We start from the raw sequence: 21199 nt of genomic DNA, 5'->3' as shown, positions 1-21199 counted from the left end.
CAGGCACTGTTGCAGTACCTAGCATTCATGTCAGGTTAGACTAACAGGTTCCTCTGACTTCCAAGGACCTCAGTACATACATATGTGGTGTGCCATATGTAAAAATACAAGAAATAAAAAGGACAATGTCGGGCTGGAGAGATGGCTCAGCGGTTAAGAGCACTGACTGCTCTTCCAGAGGTCCTGAGTTCAAATCCCAGCAACCACATGGTGGTTCACAACCATCTGTAATGAGATCCGATGCCTTCCTCTGGTGTGTCTGAAGACAGCTACAGTGCACTCATATATAATAAATAAATAAATCTTAAAAAAAAAAAAAGAAGGACAATGTCGCACCCGAAGAGGCACCCACTACACCCTGTTGACCCTCCAGGCCCGGGAACCCCTGTGTTAGCTTCCAGCTCATCCCCGGACAGCTCTGTGCACCTCTAGCCTGGGCCAGGCACCCTCTTTCTGTTATCTTGCTCAGAGCACGGAGCCTCACCGGCTTCCTGAGAGCAGCTTCTTCACACGTCCCCTTTCCTCTTCCAGGACGCTATCTTCCAGAGAGTTCTCGACCAGCGCCCCCGACCCCTGGAGGCTCAGCCATTTCTCTGACCTCTGTTCCACGCCTGAGAGTTTCTGTCTGTTTCAGCTCCATGACCCCACGTAGCATAGTCACAGCAGTGCCAGTGTGCACTTGTTTTTTTTTTGTTTTGTTTTGTTTTGTTTTGTTTTTGTTTTTTTTTCCCAGGGCCTTGCGCTTCCTAGGCAAGCGCTCTACCACTGAGCTAAATCCCTAACCCCTCAGTGTGCACTTGGATTGTGACCTGAGCCTTACCACAGTAGAAACTCAGTCTTGTTCTTCCTTAACTCTGAGGGCCCAGGCTGTGCACGGATACATCTGATTGACATCCCACATATGGACTCCTGTCCCTTTAACACTAGTCCCATCTTTCCCAATAACCTGACCTCAACGGAAAAGGGAAATGAGACAAAATTTACTGTCAGGCCCAAAGACATAGGAAATGGCCCCGTGTCTGGTGTGTTCAGCTCCAGCGCCCCAACCCCACCCCAGGTTTGTTGGTATACCGGTTCATTCTTGTTTGTGACACAGGGTCTCATGTAGCCCAGGCTGGTCTTGGACTTTCTATCTAGTTGAAATTGATCTTGGGCTTCTGATTCTCCTGCCTCAGCTCTTCATGCCTACTGCCCTAAGTGTTAGGATTACAGGTGTGCACTACCACTTCGAGCTGAACTTTCACACTTGAATGTCCCAGGCTACCACACAAGAAGTCCAGTGAGCCTAGCAGAGAGAGCACGTGGAGAACAAGACATGTCCCGACATCCAGGGACCCAGCTGGGGTCAGCCTTCCGCCATCTCCATCACTGTACCAACACAGCTGAATGAGCTCTATTGGATATGCTCGCCCATCTGGGCTTAGGAGTGAGCACATCTCCACCCCCACCCCACCCCCACCCCCACCATCTTGTGGGGCTGAATAACTGCCCTGCAGAGGCCAGGAAACCATAGCCACTTATGGTTACGCTTTGAATATACACTGTCCCGCACTGGCTCACGTGTAGCTGGTTGTGGTGCTATTGGAGAGGTCAGGAAACTGCAGGACTAGTAGGTCATTGGTGGATAGGTCTTAGGGGTATCGCATTCCTAGCTCCTTTCCCTCTCTACTCCCCCCTCCCCACCATGCTCATCCACCATGAGGTAAAGAATCTGCTCCATATATTTGGCCACCACGGTGTCCCCTCAAGGCACATGAAGCCAATCAGGTTCTGAAAACCTGGGCAAATTAAGTCCCTCTCCCTCCCTACTCTCTCTGGAGTACGTTGGTCACAGCCAGCTCGGTGACAGTAACTAATATAGCTGTGTTTTGTGGGTTTGTTAATAAAGCGCAAACAGAGATGCAGATGCCAGTCTCGTGAGCCTCAGACCACGTGAGAGAGCCACAGTTTAATTCACCAGCCAGACACGGTCCCAGCATGAGGGAGGGAGGCAGAGGCTCACCTGAGAAGCGTTCTATCTCCTCTCCCTACCTCATGGCTCCTGGAAGCCCTCCAATAAACCATGAGAGCTGGGTAAAATGGCTCACATCTGTAATCTCGGCACCCAGGAGGATGAAGCAGAAGGATTGTCACAAGTCTCAGGCCAGCTTGACACTACACAGCAAGACTTGCTCTCCAAACAAAACAAAACAAAACAAAACAACAACCAAGAAAGCTAGTTTTGAGCACAGCACTGGGGTGGGGGCGGAGTCATAAGTTCAAGGTCACAGGGAGGTTATAATCACCTCCCACTAGTAGCTTCTGGTCCTCTCATCTCTAACTAGAACTTGGGGTACCTTTCTTCTACCCTCACCTGGTCCTTTCCTGAACCCAAACAGCACAAAGACCCAGATCCCCGGATGGCAGGCAGCCTCCAGTGTCCAGAGGAAGGGGCACACACAACCCGCAGGTCTCTGAAGGAGACAGCAAGCTTCTTTGCACCGGCCAGCAGCAAATGAACCCCAAACCCCAATTACAGGGCTTGGGGAGGGGTCAGACAGAGGCTGGGTAGGCAGGTCCAGGTGCATAACATGTCAGCAGCAGTGAGCCGGGAGGGGATGAGGGCATCTAGAGTCCTCTGTAGTTGGAGGGTCTCTGTGGGTGCAGATGACCTCTCCTTAGAAACCCAAGGGTCTGTCACCATGGATCTGGCAGCAGTTCCCAGAGCCGACTGCCACTGGGGTCAGATAGGTCCGCGGAGAAGATGCTGGGGCCTGGAGGCCCAGAGCCCAGTGGTGGACCCCCACTCAAGGCTTCCAGCCAGTCCAAAGAATCAGTGAGGGCCCTTGGAGAAGGGGACAGGGAGCTTGTGGGGGACGGTAGTGAGGAAGAGAAGACGGAAGAGAAGCCTTCCGAGTCCGGGGAGGGAGACAGCAGGTCAAATGAGCCAGGGAAGTCCAAGGGCATGGGAGGCAGCAGTTCTGCAGGAGGAGTGTGAGCTTTAGGGGGATGGGTTCTGCTTACTGTGCTCTTCCCAACCCACTTTGCTTGCCCTCAACCCAGGAGTTCCCAAGTTCAGTTCCTCCCCTAAATGCTGGAACTAATCTCCTACCATCTGGCTCCACTTGGTCTTCCAAGATGTCATCGATGTCGCGGTTTGGAAGCAGCTGTGGATAAGCACAGGCCATGTGACCCTAGGTCCTGCTTAGGTCTACCGCCCAGTCCCTGAGCACTCCCCAGTCACACATCCCTTTCCACCTGTGCCCTACGGATCGCTTCCTGCAGCTCCTCCTCCAGAGTCAGGCTAGCTGGAGAAGGTGTTGGGAAGGGAGCTGGAGCTGGAACTGGAGCTGGAGACGGAGCTGGAGCCAAAGCTGGAGAGGGAGCGGGATCGGGAACAGGAGTGGGAGCTGCCACTAGGGGCTCCGCAGCTCCAGAAAACTTCAGCTTACGATTTGTCGCGCTTGCCTTCACCTAGAACCAGGGAAGGTGGGAGTTCAATAAGCCCGGCACACCAGACAAGGCTCTGCTCCCTGGCCCTGACCCGGCCCTTCCTGGCTTTACCCAATTCTTTAAAAAACAGACAAACAAAAAACACTTTATTTACTCTCTCTCTCTCTCTCTCTCTCTCTCTCTCTCTCTCTCTCTCTCTCTCTCTGTGTGTGTGTGTGTGCGTGTGTGTGTGTGTGTGTGTGTGCGTGTGTGTGCATGAGGAGGATAGCTTTCAGAGTCAGCCCTCACCTTTCAACTTATATTGCAGAAAGACCTCAAGAAGCAGGTGCTCTTACTACTTAAGTAAGATTACAGGCCCCGCCCCTATCCTTTCATTGGTTTTTCTCCCTTAAACCACGCCCTCCTTGTTCTCAACTACATCCTCGGACCAATGATTGGCCACACCCCCAAGCTTTAGGGGGCCTCTCTTATTGAGACCCTCCCCTTAAGTGCAAATCACGCTTCCTTTCCAACATTTCATTGACTATTTTTCCCAAGGTCTCTCCCTATTTGTCTTTCTCGTCTCTTTATTGGTCTATGTGTACTCAGCCCCCCCTCACCGTGCCGGGCAGCCGGGTAGTTCCCAGCGCCTTGGGCCTGAGGCGCGGCCAGGGAGCCGCGGCCTCTTTGTCCTCGCGCCTTGGCTTCTGCCGTTCTCTGGGCGGGGTGCCACCACGCATGCGCTCCAGAAGCATCGCTTTGGTCCCGGATACCGGGAGTCCCCGCAGGCGCAGCTGCTGCCTAAGCTCTGAGACCTGAGTAGGGGGCAGGGAGAGGAGGTGCTGAGCTAGCTCTGGGAAGGGATGACTAGGAAATCAAGAGGAGGAACCACAATCTGAACCGACAGAGGCCTTGAGTTTACGAGATCTGGGGCCAGCTCTGAAGAAGAGGGCCAGCCCTGGGACACTGTACCCTAAACTCACCGTCAGCTCTTCCAGTTTAAGGGTCTGAAGTTCCAGCTTGTGTGAAGGGGGCGAGGGACTGGAGACTCTTGGTGAGGAAGGCTTCATCCTAGCGACAGGCATGAGGGAGTGGGGTAAAAATAGGACAGAGAGAGAAAGGCATTTAGGGACCTTAAAACGGGCTTTGGAGAATGCAGGAAAACGAGGAATTCTGGACTTCCACTGGAGCAAGCACAGGGCTGATTTTGTGGGTGTGGAAGATAAGCAACTGGGGTATCTCCGCAGATGACTGGGAGCACGCACAGCCTGGGTTCTGGGGGAGGAGGTTCCAGTGCAAGCTCCTCTCCTTTGCACTTTGGGTTTGAGGGAGGAGGATGGGGCCTGAGTTTCTGGTCTGCTGGAGAATAGAAATGAGAATCCTACCGAGGGTGTGGTCTCTGTGAGTTTTTCTTTTCCCATAGAGGTGGTTCCGGGGGACCCAGAGTTGACCTCTCCACTTGGAGATCTGCCCTGGGCCCTTGTCTCTGTTCTGGAGGCATGTACAGGTGATATGTCAAGTTCCCCCTGACCTTAGGCTCCTTCCAGTGTTGGGAGTTCTTAGGGGATTCCTGAAAGAGCAAGTAAAGCCAGGTTTGGTGATTTGGTGGTTTGGTGGCTTACCACACCTGTCATCCTAGCTCCAGGGAGTCTGGGGCAGGATGGGGAGTTCAAAGACAGCCTTGGCATATAGGGTGAATTTGCTCAACAAACAAAGAGAAAAGGATGATGCTTCAGGGTGGTCACCACTTTCCTGGCCCGTGAAATGTGTAATGTCAGCTTGGCGACGCCAGAAAGACAAGGGAGCGGCTAGGAGAGCAGCTACACAGTCTTGGGCACTTGTCCTTCTGTCTAAACTTACCTTCTTTGGAGATCTCCAAGGACAATATGCTGGCTCAGGGGACAAGACGCCAGGGCCGACAAGGAAAGAGGCAGGAACAGGGGGCAAAGCTGGAGCCAGAGCTGGGCCCGAGGCTGAGATCCACGGATCTGAATCAGAGGCTGAGGAGATAGTGGAGGAGCTTGAAGGGGCCAACAGACAGCTGGCACTTGCTAGAGTGCCAGGGACAAAGGGGCTGGCCTGAAGCATAACCCCAGCTCTCAGCTGGCTCCTGGGTACCCAGATTTTCACATTTTTGAGAAAGGAAGAGAGTTGTCTACGTAGTCAGCAAAGCGCCTGTTTGTTTAGGACCAAAGATATCTGGCTTATTCCTGGGACAGGACCAGGTGGTGTCTGTATCTCCTGACTCCAGGGAAATGGACAAGTCAAAAGGCTCTACTCAGACACTGCGCATGGAAGAGGCCGGGATACCTGACTCCACCCAGGAAACATTAGGGTATCTGGGGAGAGATAGCTGAGCAATAGGAAACAGCTCAAGGGGTGGGGTGGCTCCACTGACTCCTGCGTCCTGTGAAAAATGACAGGCTGGGCTTTCGCTCCTGTGGGGTAGGCATGCATGCTCCTCGGGGACTGAGGCCACAATCCCGTCCCTTTGGGGGCCCACACTTACTGCAGTCTTGATTCCGTCTGTGGATCCGAAGCTGCAGGACTGAGGAAGGAAAAGGGAGGTGGGACAGGGAAGGCGGGAAGGGAGTGTCCAAAGCCCGACTTGGCTGGTGGGTGGGAGCTGCAGTTGTTGGCGGGACACACACGTGCCCAGCCCCTTCACACTCCCTGGGCGGGTGGGCAGGCAGCCTGCTCCCTCTCCCTTCCCAGGGCCTCTTGCCTGCTCCTGCCAGCTAAGCATCTTGGGCCAGAGCCACTCCTGAGACCGTAAGCTAGCCAGCCTGCAGCGGAGAGGCAGTCATGCTCCTGGCTCCACCTGCCACTTCGGGAGTCTGTGACTACCCTGGTATAGTCGCCATCTTGCCTAACTGACTCCACACCTCACTTCCTTTTATCCATAATACCCCTTTCTGTCTTGCCCCTGGCATTCCCCACTGCCAGCATCCTGCCAACCGAACCCTGAAGCTCAGATCTCTCTGGACTCTAGTTTGCACATACACTGCTTTTGTTTTCACAAGGCTTTATGTGACTTCTCACTCCAACTTACTCTTGCTTGCATGCACCCACGTGAGTGCCATTCACATTCAAGACTTGACCCTCAGTTTGGGGGCAAAGATTTCCCAGTGCACATTTCCACTCCTCTCTGAGTGTGCAGACACCTCTTTGTATTCAGTCAACAAATCATGACTAATGACACTTTGAAGGCTTGTTAGCTCTTGGTCCCCCTGCCACACACACACGCAACTCAGGTCCCATTTTGATCTTCTGCTTTGCCTAGCAGTCAGTTTAAGTCCTTTGCAACAGATGCACCCTTGGGCATCCCCACCTATGGCTCAGCAAGGCATCTGAACGTTCATCTACTACTTCACTTTTAGCACAAATGGCATTGCGTGTGGGCATCACCGGTCGATTCATGCACTCATGCCAGAGAATAGTGTTACTAGGACCCTGGGCCCTGGCTCCAGGACCCCTTCCCACATGCACAGAGACAAGCAACCTCTCACCAGAGCGGAACTTGGAACGGATGATTTGTGAGCGCTGGGAGGAGGCTGCCAGGGTCATTGCCAAGGCTGGGGTGGAGACCTGGACAGAGGAAGTCAGAGCCACCAGAGCGCGGGGTCAAAGTGGATAACAGGAGGCTGCCATTCGGGGGAAATTTGGGGACAGCGTGAAAGATTAGAGACAAAGGTACTGGGCCAGATCAGATCTTTTGGGGGGTGACTGGTCTCTGGGCCCCTGGGTCTGAGAAAGGAGAGCTGGGGCTGGACCCCTAGGACTGAGGAAAGCCTGGGGCCTGGAGTTCTGGCTTGAGGGAGAAGTACTTGGGTATGAACTACTGTGCCTGAAGAAGGCTTTGGGCCTGAAGTTCTGAGTCTGAAGCAGAGGGCTGGGTCTCAATCCCTGGACCTTGGTGGTACAGGAAGGACCTGAGTCATGGGCTCCTGCATCCTAAGGGGGAGAGCATTGGAATCTGGAGCTCTGGGTCTTTGAAAATGCAGGAGGCAGTAGTCTGGATTCTGAACCCTGAAGGAGAAAGAGATTAAGGACTAGAGCTGCATGCTGTTAGGGACTAGAATCCAAGATTCTGGGTCAGAAGGGAATCAGGGAATATGACAGGTGTCTGGGAAACACAGAGGTCCCTGAAACAGAATAGGTTGACTGTCATGCACCAGGCTCTGTGGGAAAGATATTGGGACCAGAAAGGGGAACCAGAGCGGAGAACGAAGGGTAATAAAGAGGATCCCCGTATCTACCCCAGGGGCTTCTCACCAGGTAGGCTCCGCTCAGCTACTCAGCAGTGCCTTGAAGCGGGTGGAGTCTCGCGGACTAGGCTGGAGACCTTAGGCTCCACCCCGCAAGCCTAGGGCCGCCCTCGACTCCCCTCTCTAGGGTGAGTGGGAGCCAAGAGAGCGAGCTTTGGATCAGAAACCCTGCTAGGACCCAGAAAAGGGGCGGGGAACACGCTCCTGGAGGACCTGCCAGGCTCACTTCGAGGGTTCCCTTTCTATCTCCTCCCCCGCGTCCTGAACTGTGGGTTGGGTGGAGCGGTCACTGGCGACAGACAGGAGCAGGTGCAGAGAGAGGGACCCGGGTGAGCAACAGCGGCAGGTGGTCGTGTTCAGACCCTGGCGGCAGGTGCCACCTGTTGGTTCTTTTTTCCTGACACAGCAGTAGGAGTCAAGTTCAGAGGAGGGGAAAGTTCAAACATGAGGCCCAGACCCCTAGTTCTAAGAAAGGAAGGGGGCAAAAATCAGGACTCTAGGCTGAGGGAAGAGAATTGAGGCTTAGACCTCTGGTATAGGGGGAGGAGAGCCGAGGTTTGTGTTCTTGGATCTGATGGAACAGGACTAATACCCGAGGGTTTCTGAGTGTAAGAGCTGCTGGATGTTGGAATTCAGCGGTGTACACAGTAGGCAGACAGCATCGGAAGGATTGGGGGAGAAGGCTAGAATTTGGACTTTATGAATAGGAGGGAGATGGTGGTGACCTGTTCCCACTGGTAGTACACGGGGTCTGATACTCAGAAGAACACGGTCCGGGCTGTGTTCCGAGTCGTGTGGCAGTGCTCAGTACTCCAGCGTCACATTTCGTGCTAGAGGGCAAGCTGAGGCCATGGCTAGAAATATCTCCCCAAACTTGGCAGACGCCCAACGTTCCAAACACAGTCCCTGGCACCTTAAAAAACAATCTTTGCTAAGGCCCCAAGTCTTGACAAGCGAGGTCAATACCACAGATACTTTTATTACTTCTTGGAATTCACATCCCAAGCCCATCTTCCCATTGTCCGATCATCTACCAACCCAACAAGTCAAACTCTCAGCGGTCTGCTCGGGGAAAACTACAACTCCCAAAATGCTCTACACCCAGGCGGGCTCCCTTAAAAACCGGTGCAATTTCAAGTTGCGCGCGTTTCTTTGTCATTGGTTTTCAAGGTGTCGCAGCCACCGGCGGTCCATGGCGATGATTGGCTGGCAGCTCCTGCTGCTCAAGATCCCAGAGGAGGCGACGGAGCCTGCGTAGTTCTCGGTGTAATGCATCATCTGTCACTGGGCCCGTGAGGCGCAGGCGTGAGCTACCCAGGGGTAGGATGAGAGGAGGATGCGAGGAAAAACTTTCAAAGATATCCCCTGTGAGTACGAGGAAAATCGAGTTAAAGACTCAGCAAGAGGGTGAGGCGGCTTGTCGCCGTAAGAAAAAACTACAAATCCCAGCATGAAACGTGGTTCTCTGCGTTCCAAGGCATGATGGGAATTTTAGTTAAAACTAGGGGGTTAAAAAGGTCAAGGAGGTGACGCATGATCCCAGCACTCAGGAGGAAGAGGCAGGCAGATCTCTTTGAGTTCGAGGCCAGCCTGATCTACAGAGTGAATTACATGACAGCCAGGGCTACAGAGAGAATTTCTCGAAAACCCCAAAAGACTAGGGCAAAAAGGCCCATTACCAGGAAAATAGTGTCCCAGGTTCCCCAGATCCTTGAGGATGGGCTGGGCTAATCTTGGGAGATTACTGAGGATGGAGAAACCTATTCCTATGTTAATTGGGTTAGAGTTAAGGTTAAAGTTGTGGAGAGAAGAGGTTAGGGGATTAAGTCTAAGCAAAAACACAAATGTTTGAACTCTTCTTAGCTCACTGAAGGGGACCCCAAAGTAAGCCAGCTCTACTATTGTTATAATTGCAGCCATTCTTTAAACCCTGTGGGAGAGGGTGTCTGAATCCGGCCACATCAAAGGGTCCAGATTCTCATCCAGAATTCCAGGTAGGAAAGAGGGGAGGTCTGGGAACAGGGACTCTTGGGTCTCAAGTAAAAAAGACATCTCAATTGTTTGTTGACCCATTTTTGCACACCTGTGTCCACAGCATCTCGCTCTGCAGGTGGTGGGTCCCAAGCTGGTGGTGGTCCGCGGCCAGGACCCAACTGGTAGTGGCTGAGGAGATGGTGGAGTTGAGCAGGAGTCAAGGTGGGGTAGTCAGTCCGTAAGCTGCTCCATGAAGCCTAGAGAAAACCCTCAAGTTAGACATCTATCACGACAGCTGGGTCTCACCGGGCAAGCTAGCCATCCCGGTTTCTTAGGAGGCTGACACAAGAAGATTCAAAGTACAAGGCCAGGGTTAGGAAACACGGTGAAATTCTATCTCAAGATTAAAAAGCAGGGCTAGAGAGATGGCTCAGTGGTTAAGAGCACTGACTGCTCTTCCGGAGATCTTGAGTTCAAATCCCATCAACCACATGGTGGCTCACAACCATGTGTAATGGGATCTGATGCCCCTCTTCTGGTGCTGTCTGAGGACAGCTACAGTGTATTCATACATAAAATAAAAGAAGTAAACCTTTTAAAAAAAAAAAAAAGATTGGGGGCTGGAGAGATGGCTCAGCGGTTAAGAGCATCCGACTGCTCTTTCAGAGGTCCTGAGTTCAATTCCCAGCAACCACATGGTGGCTCACAACCATCTATAAAGAGATCCAATGCCCTCTTCTGGTGTATCTGAAGACAGCTACAGTGTACTTATATATATAATAAAATGAATAAATCTTTTAAAAAAAAAGATTAAAAAGTAAAAAGAGGTCTGGAGATGCAGGTTGGCAGCAGTGTTTGCCTGATGTGCAACTCCCTGGGCTCAATCCCCAGTACTGTAATAAGCTAGACATAAGTGAAATTAAGGATCTGGAGTGAAGACTCAGCAGGAGGGAACAACTGCTGCTCTTGCAGAGGACCCAGCTGGGAACTGGGTGTGGTTGTGACCACCTTTAATCCCAGCATCTCAGACAGGGCCAGGTGAATCATTTGTGAGCTCAAGGCCAGACTAGTGGATTCCAGGTCAACCAAAGCCACATAGCAAGATCTCAAAAAAAAAAAAAAAAAAAAAAAAGGGTAAGATTATGTGATCTACCCGATTCCCTTTTCAATCTACTTTGAATGGGATATTTGTTGACATGATTGTCACAGTTCCCAGCATGCAGCTTATGTTCAACAAATGCTTAACCATCATTTCCCTCTGTCTCAAACTAGAATTTCTGACTCAACCTGTCTAAGACATGGGGCATAGAAAACTATTTCTAGCAAGTTCCACCAGCATTCAGAAGCATCAAGACATCCATGTTCAGTCACTCTTGACACTGACTTCTGTACCTGCCAGTGGACCATCATGGTGTCTAAGTCATCTCCCGGGCTGGAGATGACTTGGGGTCACAGAGAGGCTGAATACAGAGGATGGCTGAGCTGGGCTATCAACATTCAAAGCCACACAAAGCTGACCAGGAGTCACCTTGAGCAGGGAGGTACGGGGTACACACAGCAGGTTCACGGCAATGGAGAGCTTCCGGAAGAACTCAGTGGCAATGTCACCCAGCCCGGCCCCCTGCAGCCAATCCAAAACGAGATCCAAGTTGGTTCTGATTTGGACGGCTCGAGACCACTGATAGAAAGGTCGGCCTTGACCTGTGTAGGAAGAGATGGGAGGCGATGAGTCAACCTCCTTCCAAAGCTGAAGTCTGAGCCTCAGTATGTCTGCCTAGGTTAGGTGTGGGTAGCTCCTGGCTGTTCCCAGCACAACCCTCACCTCGTTCCATCAGCGAGTTGAGAAGGGATGCATTGGAGAAGAAGAACAAGTAGCCAAAAGTCTGGGACACGAGGTCGGGATGCAGCTCACACTGACTGGTCAGTTCTAGAGCTGCCTGGAACACACCCAGGGTAGGCCTGAGTCCAGGTGGCATGGCCTCCAGCTCTGCACCAGGCCCCGGCAACTCTGCCCCGGCAGTGAAAGGGTTACTGTCCAGGAGAGCTGGCAGTGTCGAATAGAGAGTCTGGGGAGGAAACAGAAGCAACAACTTGAGAAGAGTGACAGTCAAGGAAGATAATGGGGAATTCCGTGAAGGGCTTCTGGGAATTGTAGTCCATTCTATCTTCACCATTCCCAGGGTACTCTGTGATCAAATTTCTATTTCATAGATGGGTTTCTAGCAGGAATTAGGCTCCCTGAAAGGACCTGTCTTAAGAAATGTCTTGGGGAAGTATCTTAGATATTTTAAGAGCATCTCTCCTGCATTATGTAATTTGTAGTTCTCACAGAGAGTTAGTTCATGTAGGACAGGACACTGGACAAAAAGGGGACCTTCTTCAGTTAAGGAAACGTTTGAACAGAATTTCCAAAGGAAATTAAAAGAATGGAGAGTCCATAAGTAGGAGTTGGGTAGCAGCCAGCCATTGGGAGGTTCGAGCAAGCCAAGGACAGGAAATGAAGGCAATGACAAAGAAAACAGAAGAGTGTACTTGTCAAGAACATACAAGAAAGGAACCCTCAGAGGAAAGGGTTTCACAGTCAAGGCTACTCCCAGAGCATACAGGTTGCATATTTTGGGAGATTCCCTCTTATTTCACCGATAAGAGAACCCAGTATTATTCCATGACCAAAACCCGATCAGCAATAGTAAGGTCAAAGGTGGTAGAAGGGGAAATCAAGCCCCACAAGAATACTTCAGTGCCAAAAAGGACCAAGGCTCAGATAAGGGAAGTGAAGTCAGATGCAGGAAGTGATGTCAGCAAACACACACACAACAGTAAACTTCACAAGTGTGAGCTTTTAAAAAAAAAGTGATTGAAACAGAGGAAACCAGCTCAGTTGGATAAGACATAAGGAGAGCAAAGACAGGAAATGAACCAGAAAGGCAGTGATGTCAGAGGGTAAAATGGGAAGTGACTCCAAGGAGCTAGAATTCTTAGGTCGAGAAGGAAGTGACGTCAGTCAGAGCAACGCTGTCAGTTAAATGGAAAGCGAGAGTATTTCAGAGGGGAGCAGCACCTTGGTGAGGTAGTAGACGGACTGCTGGAAGGTACACATGATGACCTCATCCAGGAGGGCCAAGGCCTCGTCACACAATTCCAAATCATTGCAGAGCTGAGGGTCGGAGGACAGGCCTGGGGGGGGGGGGTGAGAGGGGGAACAGGATGGCTGCTAGAGCCTAGCTCTCCAGGTTCAGGGCATGACGGCAGGACAAAGCAGGCCCCCGGCCTCAGCTCACCCTCCTGGTCAGCCTCTTTCTCCATCTCTAGCACTTTCTCCTGAACAAAGCTCAGAAGCTCTGTGGTATTGGCCATCCACAGTATGAGCGGTCTCAGCTCCACAGACACAGCCTCTGGGGTCAGAGGCACCTCAGGAACTCCCTCTGGGTGGCTACGGGAAGAAGAGGAGGAGGCTCAACACAAAGACCAAACTCCAAGGCCTGCGTTTTCCCCCACCCAAGGAGTCACAGGACTTGCTCTAAGGCACCATGGGAGAGCTGAGCTCTAGACCCAACCCCGTGGCTCTCCAGACCTGTGCACCCCAGCTTTCTCTTACTTCTCTGGCTGGCGGTCTCCAATTTCTTTAATTTTTTCCTGTAGAACAGTAAGATAAGAATCAATGTAAGGGGCTGGATTGAGGGGATCGAGACTATGCAAATTAGTTCGCCTAAATGGACCTTTCTTGAGCACAAGCACACGTATGCTCACACATGTGTCTCTCTGTGTGTGCATGTATGGTGCAGAGCTGACTCTGTGTTTGCATACGTATGGGTACACACGTGTGTGGAGGCCTAAAAGTTGATGTTGATGTCTCCCTTGGCGACTCTCCACTTTAATGAGGTAGGAGTTGTCTCTGAATTTGGAACCCATTAATCCAGCTAATCCAGCCAGTTTGCTCCAGGGAACGCTGTCACTGCTCCCTGGGTGCTGGGGTGGCAGGTGGTCACCATGTCTGCCCAGCTTTTACATTTCCGTGGACCTCCGGCATATAAGACAAGCACTTTACTCCGTGAGTCATCTTCCCAGTTCCACACACACCCCACCCACTCACGCACACACCTCTTTGTTGGTAAGACTTCCATTAGCATTGACTGGCTTCCAGTTTAGTGCAATCCTTCTAGCCTTGTGCTGGAATTACAAAAATATGCCACACACATCCGGCTTCAGGCCGTTTAACTTTTTGTTTTTAAGGTTTTTGTTTGGTTGACTTTTGTTGTTTTTGTTTGTTTTGAGACACAGCTTCTCTGTGTGGCCCTGGCTGTCCTGGAATTCACTCTGTAGACCAGGCTGGTCTTGAACTCACAGAGATCCACCTGCCTCTGTCTCCTGAGTGCTGGGATTAAAAGTGATGGAGCCACTACCGCCTGGTGGCTTTCCACGTTTTATTTCGAGACAGTGTCTGACTAAGTTGCCCAGGCACAGGTCTTAAACTTTCTCTGTAACTCAGCCAGGCCTTGAGCTTGTAATCCTCCTGCCTCAGCCGCTTTTGTAGATGGGATGACAGGTCTGTGCCACCAGGCGTGTTCCTCCCGTTCTAACCCTGATCACCCTAACAAGCGATCTGTTTGCTTCCTTCCCTCCAGCTCAAATGGAGTTTCTTCTTACTACCATGAAGGTCTCTGGCCCCTCTAGGACCTCACTCCATGAGACTGGCCCCCCTCATCCTGAATTATCCCTTCCAGTCACTTCTACAGTGTTGGTCCCACTGATGGATCCACCGGGGATTTTTGATGATTTTACTGTTCCCTGCCCCATGCCCAAAGGGCTGACCAACTCAATCCCCACAATGACTTCTTCTGGCTTCTCACGCTTCTCATCCTATGGTGCCTCCTCCCACATTCTAGAGTGGTTTTCCTCCATGAATCCACAGTTCTAAAGACAGAGGCAGGAAGATCTCAAGTTCAAGGTCAGCCTAGGCAACTTAGTGAAACCTTTCCTCCAAAATAAAAACTAAAAAGAGGGCTGGGGTGTGGCTCCGCAATGCAGTGCCGAGAATCCTCAGGGACAGGTCATGTATAAAGCTCTACTCAGCACTAGAGCACCTGCCCAGAATCCATCAGTGAGGGACTGGGGAGATGTCTCTGCAGTAGAGCACCTGTCTGGCATACTAAGAGATCCGGGTTCCATCCCAAGCACTACTAAACAAACCTAAAAATTTAAAAGTAGTCACTTCTTGGGGCACAGTGGATGGACCCACCATTCCCAGGACCCTACGTGTATCCTTAGCTCAGCCCATCTCAAAGCATCATGGGAAAAGTAGTTTCCTCTTGCCTGAGGCTTGAACAGGGAGCTAGCTGGTAGAGGTAGAAGAGATACTGTGGGAAACTTATAGGGGACCGCAGGAATGTGGCAGAAATGACTCAGATGGGTGGCTATTGATGGAAAAGAGAGGGGGCAACCGAAAGACTTGTGGGACAAGGGGGCGCTCACCCAAACGGCCTCTTTGATGAGCCGGGCCAGGCGGCCCAGCAAGCGAGGCAGGTGGCCCAGCTCTAGCTCCCTCGCCGAATGCTGCACACACAGTGCCAGCAGAGTGGCGGGCCCGAGTGGTGGCAGGTCTCCTGCGCCCGAGGCTGCAGCGCGCACGATCTCTCCCAACAGCGCCTCTTCCTCTCGTGGTCTAAAGCGCAGCACCGGCTCGCGGCCGTCCAGGTAGGCAGCCAGTGCCTCGCCGCGCTCCTGCAGGCCACGGCCACACAGGCGACAAGAAAAGGCCCAGCCCGGACCCGGTGGCGCGGCCCCGGGGCGCGCAGGCAGCCAGGGTGGCCGAGCGGGACCAGAGCCCCCGGCGCGGGGGTCCTTATACATGAACAGGAAATGCTCTCCCAGGCCTAGCAGGTCTCCGGGATGCAACTCTGCCTCGCGCAGCAAAAGGCAGCCATTGTGTGTGACCGGGGCGCCCCGGGATGGGCGCACCATAGCTGGGGGCTCAGGACCCGCGCGCACCGTGCAATGTCGAGGCAGGATGTCTGGGGCGTTGAGGAAGGTGTCCACATATGGGGCAGGGGATCCGCCGCGGGACGACGAGGGCCCACCTCGGCCGAACACGTGCTGCTCTCGTGTCATCACATACACCACGAAGTCCTAAAGCAAAGCAGAAGTTGCTATTGTGGGGATGGATGTGTCCAAACAGCATCCTTCACCCACACTATATTCTTTCACCCCACATCCCCTTTAAATGATGATAACCTCCGGGATGTCTCCTGGGTTCTCAAAGGATTCTTTGAGCAGTCTTTGCCCATGAATACCCTCTTCCAAAAACACTTTGTCGTTCCTTCCCTTTTTTTTGGGGGGGGGGTGGTAATGGGGAAGAGGGTACCAGCACCATGGCATTTATGTAGAGGTCAAAGGAAACTTGTGAATTGGTTCTCTCCTTCCACCATGTGAGATCTGGGTGTAGAATTCGGGTCTTTTACCTGCAGAGGCATCTCTCTAGCCCCGGGTCCACCCTTTAATAAATATCATTTGCATGGCCTCTACTGGCCCCCCAAAAAAGAGAGATTTCCAAACAGTGTTCTCCAGCGAATCGCCTTCTCGACTCTTCTGAATGAACAGTGCGGTTCCTTTAGTGAACGCTTCTGTACCACCCAGCCCCGGGAACGGGGGCTTCCACAGACATCCTACCGCCTTCCTAAAACGGTCTGTCAGTACCATCACTCTGGAACCCTACTTGTCAATTCTCCAGTGTGTTTTCCTGTCGAGTAACAGTTTCTCTTGCAATCATCCCAAAGCAAGCAATGAACAGACATCTTTCTGGAGACACCCCATGAACCACGGGGATTCTATTAGCTCCACCCAACAAAGTGCCCTTACAAGAAGAGCCCCCTCCTCTACAACAGACTTTCATTTCTTTCCACCCAGTGACGGACTCGTTCCCAAGAAAACATGTCTACAATGCACTCATCCATGACTCAGGATGGGGGTTCAAAGATTCTCCCCATCAATTAATGGAAGGTCTCGATAGCCCCATCCCAAAGTAGACACCCAGAGACCTCCACTGAGACAGCAGCCCTTTTAGAAATGCTCGTAGATGGGGCTGGGGATTTAGCTCAGTAGTAGAGCGCTTGCCTAGGAAGCGCAGGACCCTGGGTTCAGTCCCCAGCTCCGAGAAAAAAAAAAAAAAAAAAAGAAAGAAATGCTCGTAGATGTTTCAAAGGGGCCCCTTCTTTCACGCCCTATTCGATCCACTGAGTGGAAGGATAAACTGCAGTAGACCCTGGTCTGAAAGTGGACTCGCCTCCATCTTTAAAAATGGATGCGCCGGGCTGGAGAGATGGCTCAGTGGTTAAGAGCACTGACTGCCCTTCCAGAGGTCCTGAGTTCAAATCCCAGCAACCACATAGTGACTCACAACCATCTGTAATATACATTAAATAAATAAATATTTTTAAAAAATGGATGCGCCATCTGATCCCCTTCTGAACATAAACCTACCACTCATGTTCTGGGGACACTCGAATATGTAATACACGGAAACATGGCCTGATGGTGGAGGTATGTCGTGCCAGCATTCAGGAGGCTGATGCAGGAGGATCTGCCTGGAGCGCCTGTCCCTAATTAAACGGCTGCGAGAATGGTTCACAAGTCCACTGCCTGTCTAGAACCCACCAATGAGGATTAGGAGCTTTTTTCAGGGATAAAGCCTTGTCTAAGCTCCGCCCCACAGTTACCTGGCAACAGCCAGGAATGCCTGACTCACTGTGGAAGGGGCTGCTTGCTATCTCTGCTCTCTCTTGCTCCTACTCTTGCCTTCTTCCACTCTTCCCTTCCCCCCCCTCTCTCCCCACTCCTTTCCCCTCTCTCTCTCTCTCCACATGCTCATGGCCAGCCTCTACTCCTCTGCTCTCTCTGCCTTTCTCTGTCCCTGCTACCCTGTCAACCCCATACCCTAAATATACTCTATTCTATATTATACCGTCGTGTGGCTGGTCCCTCAGGGGGAAGGGATGCCTCGGCACACATCCACCAAAACATATACCCCTTCTCTTTATCTTTTTATAAACACATCATGGAGCACCTGCTTAGCTGGTGCAAGGATTTGGGTTCAATCCTCAAAACTACAGACATGAAAATATATCCGGGCTTCACTGCCTCCATAAACAAGAGGTCAGGTGGTTTCCATGTGAACCTTTATAAGTGGATTAGCCTATTTCTCCAATCGAGAAAGCTGCCATTCCCAGAACAAGTATCTAGGTACCAAACAAAGATTTCCCTGACCCAGGACACAGACTTTCCTTCAAGAAACGGATGTTTGCTAGGGCTGTCCTTTTGACAATGGACTGGCCTTTGACCAAGATCATGTTTTCTTCCAACTCTGAATGGAAGGAAACATTCACTATACCCCTCAAATGGGATCTTTGTATCTGCCCTCCACCTCAGCTCCCACCGTGCTGTTTCCTACTTGGGAACCCTGTGGGAGCTGCCATTATACTGGAGAGGGGCCTCAACCCAAGGCGTTCCTGGCGTTGTGTTTCTTCTGGTGTGGCTCTATGAGTAGGGGAGATGGTGCTAACCTGAGCATCCTGGTAGCCCTGGAGCAGAAGGAAGTAAGGACGGTTGCTGGGTGCCTGAATGAGGCACTGAGTCAACTGGTCAAAGTCTCCAGGGTCCGTTGGCACCATCTGAGCATCAGCCGCCCCTGGGGCCATGCTAAGTGCCTGCTGCCTGCGTTCCTGCTGCCTCCGCCTCCGCCCCTGTAGACTCAGCTCAGACACACTTCGACGCAGCGACAGATTTTCAGATCGCTCCTTGCCCCCGGACCCAGTGGGGGTCCCGGATCCTGATCCTGGACCAGGACTGGCCAAAGCTGCCCCGCCAGATGCTGCCCGAGACCTATTCTTCTGGGTCCGCCAAGATGGGGCGTTTGTGCCTGTGGAGAAATAAAGGCTCTTAACTCTGGACATTGTTTTGCCCGACTCCAACTTGGAGTTGTCAGTTTAGAAATTCATTCTTTCAACATGCAGGGTTTTTTTTTTTTTTGTGCATTTAAACTTAAAAAACATTTAAACATTTTTTAAAATTTTATGTGCATTGGTGTTTAGCCTGAATGTGTGTCTATGGGAAGATGTCAGATCCCCTGGAACTGGAGTTAAGGACGGTTGTGAGCTGTCATGTTGGTGCTAAGAACTAAACCGGGGTCCTCTGAAAGAGTAGGCCAATGCTCTAATCGGCTGGACCAACTCTTTCCCCCTCCCTATTCTTTATTAAGCCTGTGCTACGCCCTTTATATACGTTATTCCATTGAACCTTCACCTAGTTCGTTGAGATTCAAACTGAAAGAATGTTGTAGGCGTGGTGGTGCACCTATAATTACAGCACTTGAGAGGCTCGGGTAAGAAAATCAAGGGTTCAAGGGCTACACGGCAGAACCCTGTCTTGGTTAAAATAAAATAAACTATACCCCAAAGGTAAAGTAATAAGAGATATATCATGTAGGGTATACTCCTTAACCATGCTATTGCCCTTATCAGACCCCGTCTGTAAGTCCCGCCCCACAGTAGCACCACCAGTTTTGTCCTGCTGGCTCCACCTCCCCTGTGTACACCTCACTCCAGCACGTCCAGTCCAATCTTCCTACTCTGTGCCCGTCCCTCCCCTAGCCCCCGCCAACAGCACCTCCTAGAACCCGAGCACCTTTCACCCAGGTCCCTGCCTTTTATACTGCAGGCCCCGCCTCTTCTCTGTAAGCCACGCCCCCAGCACCTCCTGTCCAAGACTCAGTCATCCCACTGTCCCCTAGGTCCCGCCCCAAGTCTCTATGCCCTTCCCCGGCTGACCGTCTGCATCCGCAGCACCGAAGGCCTCCTGCTCCAGCCGACGGGCCTCCTCGCGGCCGCGCAGCTCAAAGCGCCGCGCCCAGCCCGGCCGCGCGCGCCACAGGTCCTGCACCAGCAGGGGGCGCTCGGCGTCGGCCAGCACCCGCAGGTGCTCCGCGCGCCACTCGCCACCGCCCACGCCAGCGGCGGGTCGGCCCAGAGCGTCGCAAAGCGCGTAGGCGTCCACGCAGCCGCTGTCGCCCGCTCCGCGGCCGCCCGTCAACCCGTAGCGCTCCAGCGCCTCCGCCACCAGCTCGCGCGCGGTAGATCGCTCCGTAGCCAGCACGCTCTTGTAGTTGGCGCCCGACGCCAGCCCGGCCGCGAAGATCTTGAGCACTCCCGGGGGCACCGCGGCGCGCGTGGGCAACGGGGGCTCCGGAGCAACACCCGCCGCCAGTTCAGGCAGCTTCTTCTCGCTGGCCCAGCGCTGCGCGCCCCCGGGCGTGCCAGGACCCCCGGCGCCGCCGGCCCCCGAGCCCCGAAACAGCTGCGAGATGCGCTTGGCTCGGCTGCCCGAGGCGCCCCCCGCCGCCTTCACCGCACCAACGCGCCGCAGCTCCACGTGCGGCGGCGGCGGTGGCGGCAGGGGCTCGCTGCTGCGGCTCCCCGTGTCGGAGGACGAGGACCTGAGGAGGAAGTGGGCAGAGAGGACGCAGAAGAGAGAATCAGAGACAGAGACACACACTGAGAGACAGACACACACACACAGGGAGACACCCAGAGAAAAAGTGACCCCGAGAGATGTGCCGAAGACACAGAAAAACCGGGAGAGGGAGAGGGACAGAAACTCAAAGAGTCAGGGACAAAGAACCAAAGAGAGGGACACAGACAGGGGTGGGGGCAGAAAACCAAGATGGTGGTGTGAGGTGGGAAGAATGGAGGTAAGATAAGTAATATAATAAAGATAGAACCCTTGGTAAGAAATAAAGTGAACAGAGAGATATCTACTGTGTTCCATCCCAGTGCCCATCCAGCCTGATGCACTCCTCTGTGCCTCATTGTCACCTTGTTCCACTGCCACCCCCCCACCCCCACCCCCCGTCACTTGTCTATTTAGGACAGAAATCACTGCCCACTTTTGTAGGGTCCCTGGCATGGCTCAGAGATAAATAGGGACAGATGCAGGCACACCATAGAGGTTGGTCACTTACTTGACAGAGGCAGCGCTAGGCCAGCGCCGCCCCAGTTTGGCGAGCTGTTTCCTTGGGGAATTGATCCACAGGCCCACAGGGAGATGGAGCTTCCCAAAGCGGGGGCTTCCGCCCTCCTTTCGTTCACCAGATAGCATGGCCCTAAGGAAAGAGGGTAAGGCCCCAAGCCCTAAGGCCACAGTGGGTGGGGTGGGGTGGGAAGCTACGGAAGAGAGATTCAGTTCTGGTTCCTGAATCCCAGGGAGTTAGAGGGGCAAAGCAATGAACTCCTAGGTCCCAGGATGGGTGAGTCATTGCTGTGGCTCTTACCCTGCTTCGGGTCCTGTAGCACCCGGAGGCCCTGGTGCCGTTGGCCTCCGTTAAGTCCCAATCCCTCTGTAAAGTGTTTTCCTCTGCCCAAGCTCCCAGCACTGGGTGGAGGACAGGAAAAGGCAAGAGGAAACCCGGCAGGAAGAGCGGGGAGGGGGCGTCCTGTGAGGAGACCAGGCCTGGGGGAGGAGATGAGGCAGGGCTGGCCTGTGCTTTGATTCTGGGCCCA

General features: G+C 52.7%; 2 protein-coding genes across 3 annotated transcripts; both read right to left on the bottom strand.

Moving 5' to 3' along the window:
- Nucleotides 1-1906: 1906 nt before the first annotated feature.
- Nucleotides 1907-8494, bottom strand: Mamstr (MEF2 activating motif and SAP domain containing transcriptional regulator). 2 transcript variants are annotated; one of them, XM_001076631.8, is made up of 10 exons: nt 7687-8494; nt 6921-7055; nt 5921-5959; nt 5272-5411; nt 4797-4981; nt 4395-4482; nt 4032-4226; nt 3238-3453; nt 3092-3146; nt 1907-2960 (listed from the first exon to the last, which is right to left on the bottom strand). In XM_001076631.8, exons 2-10 carry the CDS (start codon nt 6976-6978, stop codon nt 2677-2679), a joined length of 1260 nt encoding a protein of 419 aa, XP_001076631.2. In that variant the 5' UTR covers nt 6979-7055; nt 7687-8494; the 3' UTR covers nt 1907-2676. The 2 variants fall into 2 exon arrangements, with proteins under 2 accessions (XP_001076631.2, XP_006229273.1); XM_006229211.5 differs by having other exon boundaries at nt 6921-6999.
- Nucleotides 8495-8637: 143 nt separating this feature from the next.
- On the bottom strand, nt 8638-21067 carry Rasip1 (Ras interacting protein 1). Its single transcript, NM_001106261.3, has 12 exons — nt 20971-21067; nt 20662-20802; nt 19472-20136; nt 18209-18564; nt 15126-15779; nt 13252-13289; nt 12935-13086; nt 12715-12830; nt 11476-11719; nt 11182-11354; nt 9763-9910; nt 8638-9044 (listed from the first exon to the last, which is right to left on the bottom strand). Exons 2-12 carry the CDS (start codon nt 20796-20798, stop codon nt 8845-8847), a joined length of 2883 nt encoding a protein of 960 aa, NP_001099731.2. The 5' UTR covers nt 20799-20802; nt 20971-21067; the 3' UTR covers nt 8638-8844.
- Between the last annotated feature and the right edge of the window lie 132 nt (nt 21068-21199).

The sequence above is a fragment of the Rattus norvegicus genome, chromosome 1 (genome assembly GCF_036323735.1).
Source record: "Rattus norvegicus strain BN/NHsdMcwi chromosome 1, GRCr8, whole genome shotgun sequence".
In the NCBI taxonomy this organism is placed as follows: Eukaryota; Metazoa; Chordata; class Mammalia; order Rodentia; family Muridae; genus Rattus; species Rattus norvegicus.
Note: the sequence above shows the minus strand (reverse complement) of the source record. Positions and strands in the feature narration are given on the sequence as shown.